Here is a 12,023-nt window from a genome sequence, read left to right as displayed (position 1 = left end):
TGAGGGGGGGGGGGGGGTAGGTCTACCTTTTCTAATCGCGACTTTAATGGTATCAATATCTTTTTATTATGAAAACATGGCTAAAGCTTTTAGTGATACGAAATTAACTTCTTCTTGGTCTATGTAAAATGACTGACAGGCAAACAATCTAATCAAAGGGATAAATCAGCCATTTTCTGAGGTTGATTTGGGACTTTAATATATAAAATAGTCTGTAAAAGTACTAGAAATGTACGAAAATCTCCTAATTCCTTCAAAAGTATCTCAAACTATGAATTAAATGTCCTTTTTGCTATACATGTCTCTACTATATAAGAGATAGTCCCAAGAGTAAATAAAGTTTTGTTTTTTGTTAACTTATTCTTATAAAAACTGCTTGAAAACAGAAGAATAGTTTAACCACCACAGTATGCATATGAATCGTATTTCATACACGCTTTTATTAATTTTACTGCTGTCTACAGTACTAAGTTAGGTCATGAGTTACTCCCCTTAGATGCTCTCTACTGGAGGAGGTTATTATAGTATGCATTCCGGTTGAGACATTTTGCGCGAAATTAAATTATTTTTTAAATGAAATTTGTATATTTTGATTAATTAAAGTAGAATTGTGCATTGAAACCGATATGACAGAACTGCGAAACTATTCCAAAACATTTTCCAGATTACAGAAGCTGCAAAATCTTCTTAAATGCAAGAAATGGTGTGAACACACTATAGTTATACAATATAGCAAATGAAGGGCAAGGGCCTGATAATCTGTCATCTTCGGACCTTGTGCTGTGGGATTAATGAATACCTAGAACCCTGTTAAATGTTCTTTTTAACGATGTTGCCTTAGAATTCTTCTTTACTTATCCTTAAACGGGTATCTCTAATGATTTGAAATTGTTTTTGGCTACTTTCAGTTTATTTCTGTGTTTGTAGAATATCAGTTTTGTTATTTCAGTGAGGAATTAAGTAAAGGCCTCTACACTTTAGGGAGCTGTGAGCATATGTTCTGTAGGTAAGTTAAGGCTAAAATATTTGGCAATGAATATGAATGGGGCAAAATAATGCATGCTGGGTATTTCATATGGAGTTATCTGGATTTTAATTAGATTAATAAATATATCACATCCAATTTGATCAAATAAACTAACAATCCAAACCATGTGATATGAACTTGAAGATTGGATGCACTTAGGTAGGCACTTAAGTAAAACATATTTAAAAATTTCTTAGGAGTGAGAGTGGGGAAGGCTACAGGCCTGGATTTTTCCATCCTATAAGCTATTTCTAGCTTTATCCTTATACATCTATTCCAGAGAATGCTGCGATGGATTATTGGGAAATGAATGTCCAGTGTGTTCTATACCAACACATGTTAAAGATGCCACTGTTAATAGACCTATGACAAATATTGTTGGTTTGTGTCAAGAATTAGAAAATATATTATTACGTGGTCAACCTAGTCTGAATGCTAAAAATTTAAAATCAGGTAATTTATGTAAAGTTTTATTATGCTTTTTGGACAACAAAGAAACGCATGGTCTGTGACTCTGTCGTACGGTACGTAATGTTGTATTGGTATTGAAAAACATTAAAATGGAATTTATACTTTTTTATTTTTGGTTTCCAAATTTTAAAGATCGGCAACTTTCCACCACTTGCTGCTTGAGGCTTTCTAAATCTACAAGCTACTAATTTATTCATGGGTATGAGATTTTTGTTTAAATCTGCCATTTTTTTTCAAATATTTTCAGCATCAGCGTCTTTGCAAGAAGAGCTGGAATGTACTCCTCAGATTCATGTACCACTGACAGAGTCTACTAATACTAGACCAGGGAGTGACTCAATAGAGGTCAGCCATGAAGACCACAACTCAAAATTGACAGCAAACCGTATCAAAAACATCACAAAACCTAATGTCAGAAATACTAAAAGGAAGAGTTTGAACGCTAATGGAAAACCAGAGTTATACGAGAATGCCACAAAACCTAAATCTTCTAAGAATACCCGTGTTGTAGAGAGAAAAATCCCAGATCAAACCACAATGACCCAGTTTTATGATGCAGATGATGATGATGTTGATGATGATGAAGAAGATCCTTAAGGATAGTAAAGAAGGCTCAGATTATGTCCCATCTATTGAAAGTAATTTAATATTGTACCAATCTTCTATCAATGAATATTGCCAATGAAAGGGATACCTCTGTATCTATGACTTTTAGAGGTTTTCCATTTTTTGTAGTTGTATAATCACTGATACTAATAACAGGGATTGTAAAGAGGTTTCCTAAACTTTGTATGTGTATCAGGAACACTGATAGCATTGATGTGCATCATTCCAATTTTCAGTCAGACGTCAGTGGTTCTCACAATTCCACTGTGTTTTATAATGTAGCTATCGCAAAGGTCTTTATATATTATTAGTGCTTATCATCTGGAAAAGTGACGTTATGAAACACTTGGATTCGAGTTCTGTTTCAATATTTCAAAATTGCTCTATAATAAGTGTATTGAGCACTTTCTATTGTATCTAAAACCTGTATGTTGTTTGCTGTCATAGCCCTAAGGACTGGGTATTTATTTTTTGATTGTAAAATTGTAGGTAAAGAAGATTTGATACAAGAAATGAGAAGTAGACATTGTATTCCCCAGACTTTAAAACATGGACGTACTAGGTCAAGGTCAAAGGGTAGATCAGCTTCTTCAGCCACTGGACCACAGCGCAGAGTTGCCTCAAGGGGACACAAGTCTAGTACTAAGCAACCTGAAGCCAACTCGGCAACACCACAGAGTAGTAAGAAGGGGAAAATTAGTAACCATAGTGACAGCTACTTAACACCTCTGTATAAAAACAAGAGAGGTTCAAAAGTGGAGACGCCAAAATCTACTCCTAAGAGCAAAAGAAGTACCGTACAACCAAGTACACCTGGTCTTAATACTTCGTTAACCAGTAGTGGACGATCAGCTAGTAAATCTCAAGTTAAACGAAATGCTAAAGGAGAGACACCATTACATGTGGCAGCTATCAAGGTATTTCTTTAATAAAACGGTGTAGAGAATGTTTTTAATAAAAAAAATGTATCAAGGGCAATCCAATCCAAAACTAAGTATTTTTTGAACTATGGTAGCTCTGACAAAGATCTCTGAGATTTTATAAGCAACTATTGTGCTACTAAGGTCAAGCTTGAAAACCTCTTTACAACCCCTTTGATTGTAGAATTTGAATATTTTCTTTCATGTTTTAATGATATAATTTTGATAACAGGGTGATTATGGGAAGGTAGAAGAATTATTAACAAATGGTGCCAGTACAAATGTCAGAGAGAATGCAGGCTGGACTCCTTTGGTAATTATAAATATTTTTATACACCAATTAGTACAGATATCCAGAAGTGACTAGCACCCTCTCAATACGATTAAAATGCAAATTTATGTTTTTAACTTTTTTTAGGGGTGACTCTACTCTTATCCATGATCTGAAGATAGATATCAATCAATTGCTTTATCTAATAAAAGATTTTCTTTATCACTAAGATTTTAGGTTCATCAGTGTACTTACCTGGTGTCATAACTAGACATCAGAATGACTGTATAATACAATAAATCCATAAAACTAATGTAATAATTCATTAAACAACAAGTAATGGTTTTGAAAATTTCATAATTTTATGAATTTATCGTATTAAAGGGAGATTTTTTTGTATTCCACTGATGAATTGACACTCTTATTGACCAAGTTTAAGAAATGATGTTTTTGGTCATCCAAGTAGTATTCATTTCATCAGATGATTTTTTTTTTTCCAGCATGAAGCTGTCAATCATGGCCATGTTAAAATAGCGGAATTGTTATTAAATCATGGAGCTATGATCAACACACCAGGCTTGGACAATGATACCCCACTACATGATGCTATTAACAATAACAGACTGGACTGTGTGAGACTACTGGTATCTAGGGGAGCTGCTCTATCGTCCAGGTAGGTTCATTGTACGATCAGACGTCTGCTTTCATTCTGTTAAAGAGATTGTGAATAGGTTTTTCTAAATTTTTTATGTGTATCATGCATACTGATAGCATCAATTTTCACACTTCCAATTTCCTGTCAGATGACTTAAGATTTTGCATAAAAAATTGGGTATTTTTTGACGTCACTATCGCTAAAGTCCTTAGATATAATTAGCAGCTTATGTGATAGTGATGTTGAAATATGTTTCACTTGATTTATGATATAGAAATATCTATGGAATAACACCAAGAGATCTAGCAATGAGCGACGCCATGAGGGAGGCGTTAGAAACACCAGTTGATTCACAGATGTCAGACAGCTGTCAACAGGTTAGTCCAAATAATAAGTTCAATCATACAATCTTACCCAAAATGAGACTGGCACAGACTTGCCCCATCAGTCTCTGAGCATCATGCTGTAACCTAGTGACAAATTGTTCACTACACCAACAACAGTTTCAGCCTAAATATCGTGTCCAGTGTGATTTTATGTTCACGGAAGGCAGGACTAGAGTGGGAACTAAAAATCGTCCAATCAGTGCCAAGGTGAAAAGAGCTCCAACAATGTCCACAATACTTATATACCGGAGAATAGTCAACTTTTTTAACTGAAGAATTGATAAAATTGATAAAAATGGATGTCTTGTTTATAGATCGAAGAAGAAGAGAATTATCAAATGATATGTTTTCTCGGAACTGGTCTCACTCGAGATGAGAAAATACAGCTTCAGAAATGTGCCTCTATGCTGCAGGCTAAAGTTGTGGAAGACTTCTGTCCTGAAGGTAAGCTTTAGTGAGTCAGTGCTTCCCAATATTTGGTTATTGTATGCTTATGAAAATCATTGACAAATTAACTACAAACTGAGGCAGACTGAGGGGTTGGACCATTTGACAAGGTCTGAGAACCCTGCAATTTAGATTCAAGAAATATTTTTGAAAAAATTTTGTTGATAATAGAACCAATGAAAACATTGAGAAAAGGTAGGGTGAGGACAAGAACCAAGCCTAGTTTGACATGGGTTTGAAGGCCTAAGGGTGCTGAAATAACAGGCTATGTTGCTTCCTTCATTTATACATTGATATTTTATACCTTCCAGTTACCCACATTATAACCAAGTGTAACAGACACGGAATGTGTCCAAGAACGTTAAAATATTTACGTGGTATTTTACTCGGCAAGTGGATTGTTAATATGGAGTGTAAGTAAAAATATCAACTGAATTATTCTTGTTGTTCTTGACGTTAGAAATAGAAATATTAAAATAGAGATATTAAAATAGAGATATTAAAATAGAAATATTAAAATAGAAATATTAAAATAGAAATATTAAAATAGAAATATTAAAATGAAACCTGTTACTTTAGAGTTTCACACTTTGTGATCAGCAAACAACTTGACGTTTATTATCTGTGGGTGTCAATATTTTTAGATCTTGTGTTGTGACCCATCCACGTGACCCAGGAGATGGTATACCATAAGACTGTTCTGTTATTTGATTGTATTATTGTTTCTTCATTTGGACTAATTAATGCTACTGTCTTGGCTGCATGTCGTTGCCCGTCTTCATTAGCCCACATGGTGCAGAAAAGGAAGTAAAACTCCATTCATTTCATTTCATATGGCCTAAAAGATAGATAGAAGTAGGATTTTCCATTCCATTTCATTTGATTATGTGTTTTGATTCTAGGGGTAGCAACATGTCAAGAGTTTGGTACAAGAGTGGCTGAAGAAGGGTTTGAAGTTCCAGGATCTTCCACCAATCCAGATTCTCATGCTCCCCTTAAAGGACGTCAAAATCGAAAAGATCAGGTATGTTCCTTAGTGGAAAAACTTTTTAAAAAATTGGATAATTTCAGAAAGGAAAAGTGCTGGTTTCCTAACTTGTAAGTCTGCTATTAATGTATTGTTTTTGATTTTGGGTTTCATTTGGTTTTTCGGATTGCTAGTACTTGTAAATTATCTCCCTTTAGTCTTCAGCGATATAAATTATCTCCATTTAGTCTTCAAGAATATAAATTTGCTTGAATTTCTTTTAAGTTGCCTGGATTTTTCGATGGATGTCAATTTTATTTCCATGGAATATTTGAATACCCGACGCCAGAGAAAGAAGAATTGATAGACCTGGTGAAAGCTGGGGGTGGGAGAATTTTAACAAGGGAACCGAAGCTCCAGAATATTGACGAGTATCCTGTCACTGTGCCCTATCATGCTGACACTGGCAGTCCGTTTGCAGATTGTTCTGTATATATTGTACATGATAGTAATCTAGCCTATCCTAAAATCAACTCAACTAGAATGTGCGCCCTTCCAGCTTCTTGGCTATTGGAATCTATTTCATCTTTTAAATTTCAAAATTTGAAATAAATATTTGAAGTTATGTAGAATTTTTATTTTTTATTGTTTTAAAAGTTGGGTTGAATTTTTATTTTTTTTAACTCAACAAAAAAATAATGCTGTCAACTAGATGAAAACGATTAGCTCAGTGAACAATTGAACAGGTTTCAAATCTCCAAACTCGGTCCCTGAAATTAACAAAAAGTGGTTTAAATTAATTGAATCAATATCGATTTTTGTTTTGAAAGAATACATTTAAGTGTGGGGAGGACTACACCCCCTAAATGTGACTTGCAAGTAGGCACGATTTTTGGTTTTACAAAGTCGTAGGCTTAATAGTCTTTGGCATTGCCTAATATCAGTCGAATTTTTACATTATTTTTCAATTTAGTTATGGACTAGAAACATTTACATGCGTTCATGATTAAATGGGCATACAACTCCTTTTTTTACGTGACAAGATTTTGCCATGAAGTTTCCGGATGTCTGGCTCTCAGATAATCTGTGCTGACAGTTTACTGTCCTCTACCAACCAACCAGCTAGTGGATGTTAAATTTGCAATATATGAATTATAGCGTATGGGCAAGACATCTTCAAAATTTTAATATTGATGGCACTTTTCTTGTATCATGGAAGCAAATACAGACAATCAGAAGCCTTCGACAGAAAGACTAGAATCAAAATGGCTCCACGAGTAATCGAGGGCTCCGATTGGCTGTATTCGCAAGCGTACAATCCAATCAAATTGCAGCATGCACAAAGTTATTAATACAAGAAAAGTGCCAAATAATACGTAGTTTTTAGACGACGCAGTTTGTAATAGCTTGACATTGTGAAGAGAAAATCATACTTACTCTCTATGATTGTTATGTTCACTGTAAACACCAGTCAGATAATTATTAGCTGGTGTGATTTTATAATCCATCACGGCATCGTACTGGTTTACAAAAGATTTGGTGAACAAACAGTTCGCTAGGCAGTCTAAAAATAAAATTTAAAAATTCTGTTATATTTATCAATTGATCAAATAGATAAACTAATCATTTTGTCCGTTGAGTAACGAGATCTATTGTACTATTTTTCACTAAAAAGACGATCTCAAAATATAATTTCAGAAAAGTGAGAGTCTAGCAGGAACAACTGGGCGTATTGACCATACGATTCGCCCCCCTCAAATATCGTATTGAGAGTCATTGACTCAGAGAATTTCTATTTTGTTGGTCAGGGATGTAAAGTGAAAAATGGCCACCCTACCTCCACGTGTTAGATGAACATCACAACATTTAAAACTCCATATTCTATCTTCATGATGATTGGAATGGTAGCTCTGAACACCAACAAGGGCCCCCTTTCTTGGACATTGGAATAAAATTGTACCGTCATACGGGTTAATTTCAGCTGAAATATATCAGGAGTGTTGACAAACATCTACCAGCATATTAGTAGTAAAAGCATGAGAAGTCGAAAGCGCGCCATTTTGAGTCTTAAATGTATGTAAATAGTCCTCAGAAGTGCTAGAAATGTACGAGAATTGCTTAATTCCTTCAAATTTATCTCAAACAAGGAGTTTCTGCTTATGGCAGTGTCTCATAAAAAGACGACTGGTCTTTTTAAATTTCAAAAACGGATAATTCTGGACACACATGGATTTAAAGGCTCAAATTTAGACGGTGAGCTGCAAACACTATCAGTGATTGGCTTGCTAAAAAATTTTTCTTTTCTGAGACTAAAGTATGATTGCTGAAAAAAATGGTGCATCGGTCCCATTAAATTAACAGCTACTCGATTATTTTGGTACATGTATTTCACGTATTATCTCCAGCAACAGGGGAGATTATTTTTCAATTTCATTTTGCAAAAATATAATGAATTAAATTAAATCAGTTTTAACATTCCATATCTCCTCCCAAATAGATTTGGCTCATATTATTAAGATAAGAAAAATGTGTCAGGCTTTGCCTTCTCTTTTTCGGGCCTTTCTAACTCTGTCATTGTCATAGACATAATATATATGAAAACAGGAGTAGAGCTCCGAATTGTTTGTACTTACTGTACCACTCGACAAGTTGTGGATATTTTACTGGAATGTCTGCAACGGTAATCCCAAACTCTGTCCTCACGGGAATTACTGTGTTGACTTTTAATCCAATATACGGACTGTTTTGATGGACATTCTTTCAAAAAAGGTTTGTCATATTCGGTCATCCAAGCTACAGTTGCTGGTAAAACAACCAATAAACAGACGAACAACTTCAACATCTGAATGCAAAAAGGTGGCGGTTATGAAAACAAGCCGAGCGGTCGCCAAAACTGCAGCGAAATTTATGGCAGCTTTAATCTTTTCAATAAACATCTTTTATTTACAAATATGCATTAACATGGACAATTTGGCAATCAATACATCAATTATAGAGCGATATATAAATACCACTGTTAAAATAGTGCTCAATACATCAATTGTAGAGCGATATCGAAATACTACTGTTAAAATAGTGCTCAATACATCAATTATAGAGCGATATAGAAATACCACTGTTAAAATAGTGCTCAATACATCAATTTTAGAGTGATATAGAAATACTACTGTTAAAATAGTACTCAATACATCAATTGTAGAGTGATATAGAAATACCACTGTTAAAATAGTGGTCAATACATCAATTGTAGAGCGATATAGAAATACTACTGTTAAAATAGTGCTCAATACATCAATTGTAGAGTGATATAGAAATACCACTGTTAAAATAGTGCTCAATACATCAATTGTAGAGTGATATAGAAATACTACTGTTAAAATAGTACTCAATACATCAACTGTAGAGTGATATAGAAATACCACTGTTAAAATAGTGGTCAATACATCAATTGTAGAGCGATATAGAAATACTACTGTTAAAATAGTGCTCAATACATCAATTGTAGAGTGATATAGAAATACCACTGTTAAAATAGTGCTCAATACATCAATTATAGAGCGATATAGAAATACCACTGTTAAAATAGTGCTCAATACATCAATTATAGAGCGCCATAGAAATACCACTGTTAAAATAGTGTTCAGTACATCAATTATAGAGCGATATAGAAATACAAACATAAAGTGAACTAAATATTAAAAACATATACCATATTTTGCAAGATAAATCTTTACTTCTAAAGACATACACTTCTAACAATAAATAATTTAACATGATTTGGTCTTTGTATTCTTTAGCTATTTAAATATTTTCTCTTGATAATCAACCCGATTAGATTGTTCATCCTGTTCAATAATTATGCACCTTTTTATGCTATTGATATGAGGAAAACACCTTGGATGAATATCTCTCTTCCTTCTTATTTTGTGTCAAATAATTACTCTTTTCAACACTATTAACTTTGTCATGAATGTATCACTTTATGTTAATGCATATTAACAGTTTTGTAAAATGTACAGACGCATTTCCCTATCACACCAAACAGTAATAAATTATTTCATCATTAAACGGCCTATCGTGAAAGTTCCGTCCGTTTCAAATTCTAGCTCTTAAACACTAAAAGGTACAATTCTTGCCGGATTTTGACAAAACTTGGTTTTATCATTCAGTATCAAACTAAAGAGTTCAAAAGAATGTATGACTGAAGGTTGAATATTTAATACTGGTGAATGTTACTGTACTGTTAAATATTTTTATTTAAAATCAAAGCTGCCAGTGGGCGTATATTCCCTTGCCTGGTAAGCAGTTAAGCAATCTGTAACGAAGGTGTTAAAAATCGATTTATTTTGTTTGTTCCACTGTGTGAATTATTATTCCAATTATTTTCGCGCCATATTATGCTTCCGGTAGTAAGTTGGGCAACACCCCACCCCAGTCTGTATGAGGTTGAGGCTGGCATGGGTAGAACAATATCCGAGGCGTCATGTGCACAGTGTAGGCTGTGAACGTTGAATATCTTTCGCCAGTTTGATCCAATCAATTGGGAGTAGGCTATTGTCGCTTTCTTGTATCATTTCTCGTTGGATGCTGACGTTGTCTGATTTCATTGGCCCAATGGGTAGCCATATGAAACTACGTATGGTTCAAACGTGGAAATGACACAGACGAACATAGTTCACAGCCATTTTGAATTTCTTTCCTCGACTTTATAAGTCGAATTTTGAAAAAGGCTACGTTTCAACAAATCTTCAAATACCTTTAAAGCCATTTGTAAATCTTTAAATGTGATTTGAAAGCTTAGTTGAAATATCGTAGCCTTTTTCAAAAATGCTAGTCCGGAACATCTATCTCTGATACAGTTTTTGTCTACATCAGCCAGCAACTTTCAAAATATCTATCAGAGGCTGGAATAGAGGCAGATGGTTCGGTCTACTCCAAGGGTGAAAAAAGCCTTTCCGAGTAAGTGGCGATTGAACAAACTAGTTTCTTGTAGGTAAGAATTTTTATTTTTTTTAACTCAACGAAAAATAATTATAACTATCGGATAAAAGTAAATGATTAGCTCAGGCAACAATTGTACAGGTTTCAAGTCTCCAAATTCTGTCTCTGAAATTAACAAAACGTGATTACGATCAATTGAATCAAATTTGTTTTGAAAGAAAACATTAAAGGATTCAGTGGTGTTTTTAGGAGTCATTAGGTTGAGGGGTCGGGTAGGGGCAGATGGATTGTCCAGGGGCTAACAGTACCAGGTCAGGGGGGAAAGTGATATATCCGGTGGGGGAGTGGGTACGGTAGTGGATCGCTGAAGTAGAACAGGGGAAATAAAATAATATTTTCATGGAGAATCAAAATAATGCTCTTGCTACCTCGAAACAATTAACATTTTTTTTTGGAGGGGAGGGGATGTTCACCGTAGCTGCAGGCCAGGCCAGCCCAGCCCAATTATTTTTGGAGCTTGGGTAAAAGAGAAGATCATACTTACTCTCTATGATTGTTATGTTCACTGTAAACACCAGTCAGATAATTATTAGCTGGTGTGATTCTATAATCCATCACGGCATCGTACTGGTTTACAAAAGATGTGGTGAACAAACACTTCTCCAGCGATTCTGAAAAAATGACAATGCATGATCATGAAGATCACTAGCCCCCGTTTACTCTTTTAAAGAGGGATTGCGAGTTGTAAACCGAGTCGTAAGTAATTGTGCCGATGGTCTAGAATGTCTTGCCTTGCTAGAGGAACTCGGCACAGTACTTCTTGCAGCTGGGATAAATAAACTATCCAAAACCAAACCCGAAATCTCAAACAACATATTGTCGAAACATTGGTAGCAGCTAATGATCTCTTCATATGAGGTAGTATATCAATCTTGAGTAAATAAGTATTTCATAATGAAAAGTGGTAGCAGCTAATCAATCATTCACATGGGGAAGTATATCAATCATAAGTGAGTAAGTATTTCATAATGAAAAGTGGTAGCAGCTAATCAATCATTCACATGGGGAAGTATATCAATCATAAGTGAGTAAGTATTTCATAATGAAAAGTGGTAGCAGCTAATCAATCATTCACATGGGGAAGTATATCAATCATAAGTGAGTAAGTATTTCATAATGAAAAGTGGTAGCAGCTAATCAATCATTCACATGGGGAAGTATATCAATCATAAGTGAGTAAGTATTTCATAATGAAAAGTGGTAGCAGCTAATGATCTCTTCATATGAGTAAGTATATCAATCATAAGTGAGTAAGTATTTCATGATGATAAA

At 34.5% G+C, this 12,023-nt stretch overlaps 2 protein-coding genes across 2 annotated transcripts; one reads left to right on the top strand and one right to left on the bottom strand.

Moving 5' to 3' along the window:
* Positions 1–514: 514 nt before the first annotated feature.
* Positions 515–2,611, top strand: LOTGIDRAFT_236666 (hypothetical protein). The gene is made up of 5 exons (XM_009067701.1): positions 515–703; positions 950–1,006; positions 1,308–1,480; positions 1,746–2,136; positions 2,594–2,611. The coding sequence occupies exons 1-4, from the start codon at positions 627–629 to the stop codon at positions 2,093–2,095; spliced, it is 657 nt and encodes a 218-aa protein (XP_009065949.1). The 5' UTR covers positions 515–626; the 3' UTR covers positions 2,096–2,136; positions 2,594–2,611.
* Positions 2,612–6,477: 3,866 nt separating this feature from the next.
* On the bottom strand, positions 6,478–8,592 carry LOTGIDRAFT_133595 (hypothetical protein; the record flags this gene model as incomplete). Its single annotated transcript, XM_009067700.1, has 4 exons — positions 6,478–6,520; positions 7,188–7,305; positions 7,588–7,731; positions 8,397–8,592. The coding sequence occupies 4 exons, from the start codon at positions 8,590–8,592 to the stop codon at positions 6,478–6,480; spliced, it is 501 nt and encodes a 166-aa protein (XP_009065948.1).
* Between the last annotated feature and the right edge of the window lie 3,431 nt (positions 8,593–12,023).

Source organism: Lottia gigantea (genome assembly GCF_000327385.1).
Source record: "Lottia gigantea unplaced genomic scaffold LOTGIsca_85, whole genome shotgun sequence".
In the NCBI taxonomy this organism is placed as follows: Eukaryota; Metazoa; Mollusca; class Gastropoda; family Lottiidae; genus Lottia; species Lottia gigantea.
Note: the sequence above shows the minus strand (reverse complement) of the source record. Positions and strands in the feature narration are given on the sequence as shown.

Excerpts from the sequence above, each read along its gene's own strand:
- LOTGIDRAFT_236666 (XM_009067701.1), top strand. The coding sequence starts at position 627 with ATGACAGAACTGCGAAACTATTCCAAAACATTTTCCAGATTACAGAAG. Across the intron at positions 704-949 it reads CTTCTTAAATGCAAGAAATG|TGAGGAATTAAGTAAAGGCC; the intron begins GTGTGAACACAC and ends TTGTTATTTCAG. Across the intron at positions 1,481-1,745 it reads TGCTAAAAATTTAAAATCAG|CATCAGCGTCTTTGCAAGAA; the intron begins GTAATTTATGTA and ends AAATATTTTCAG.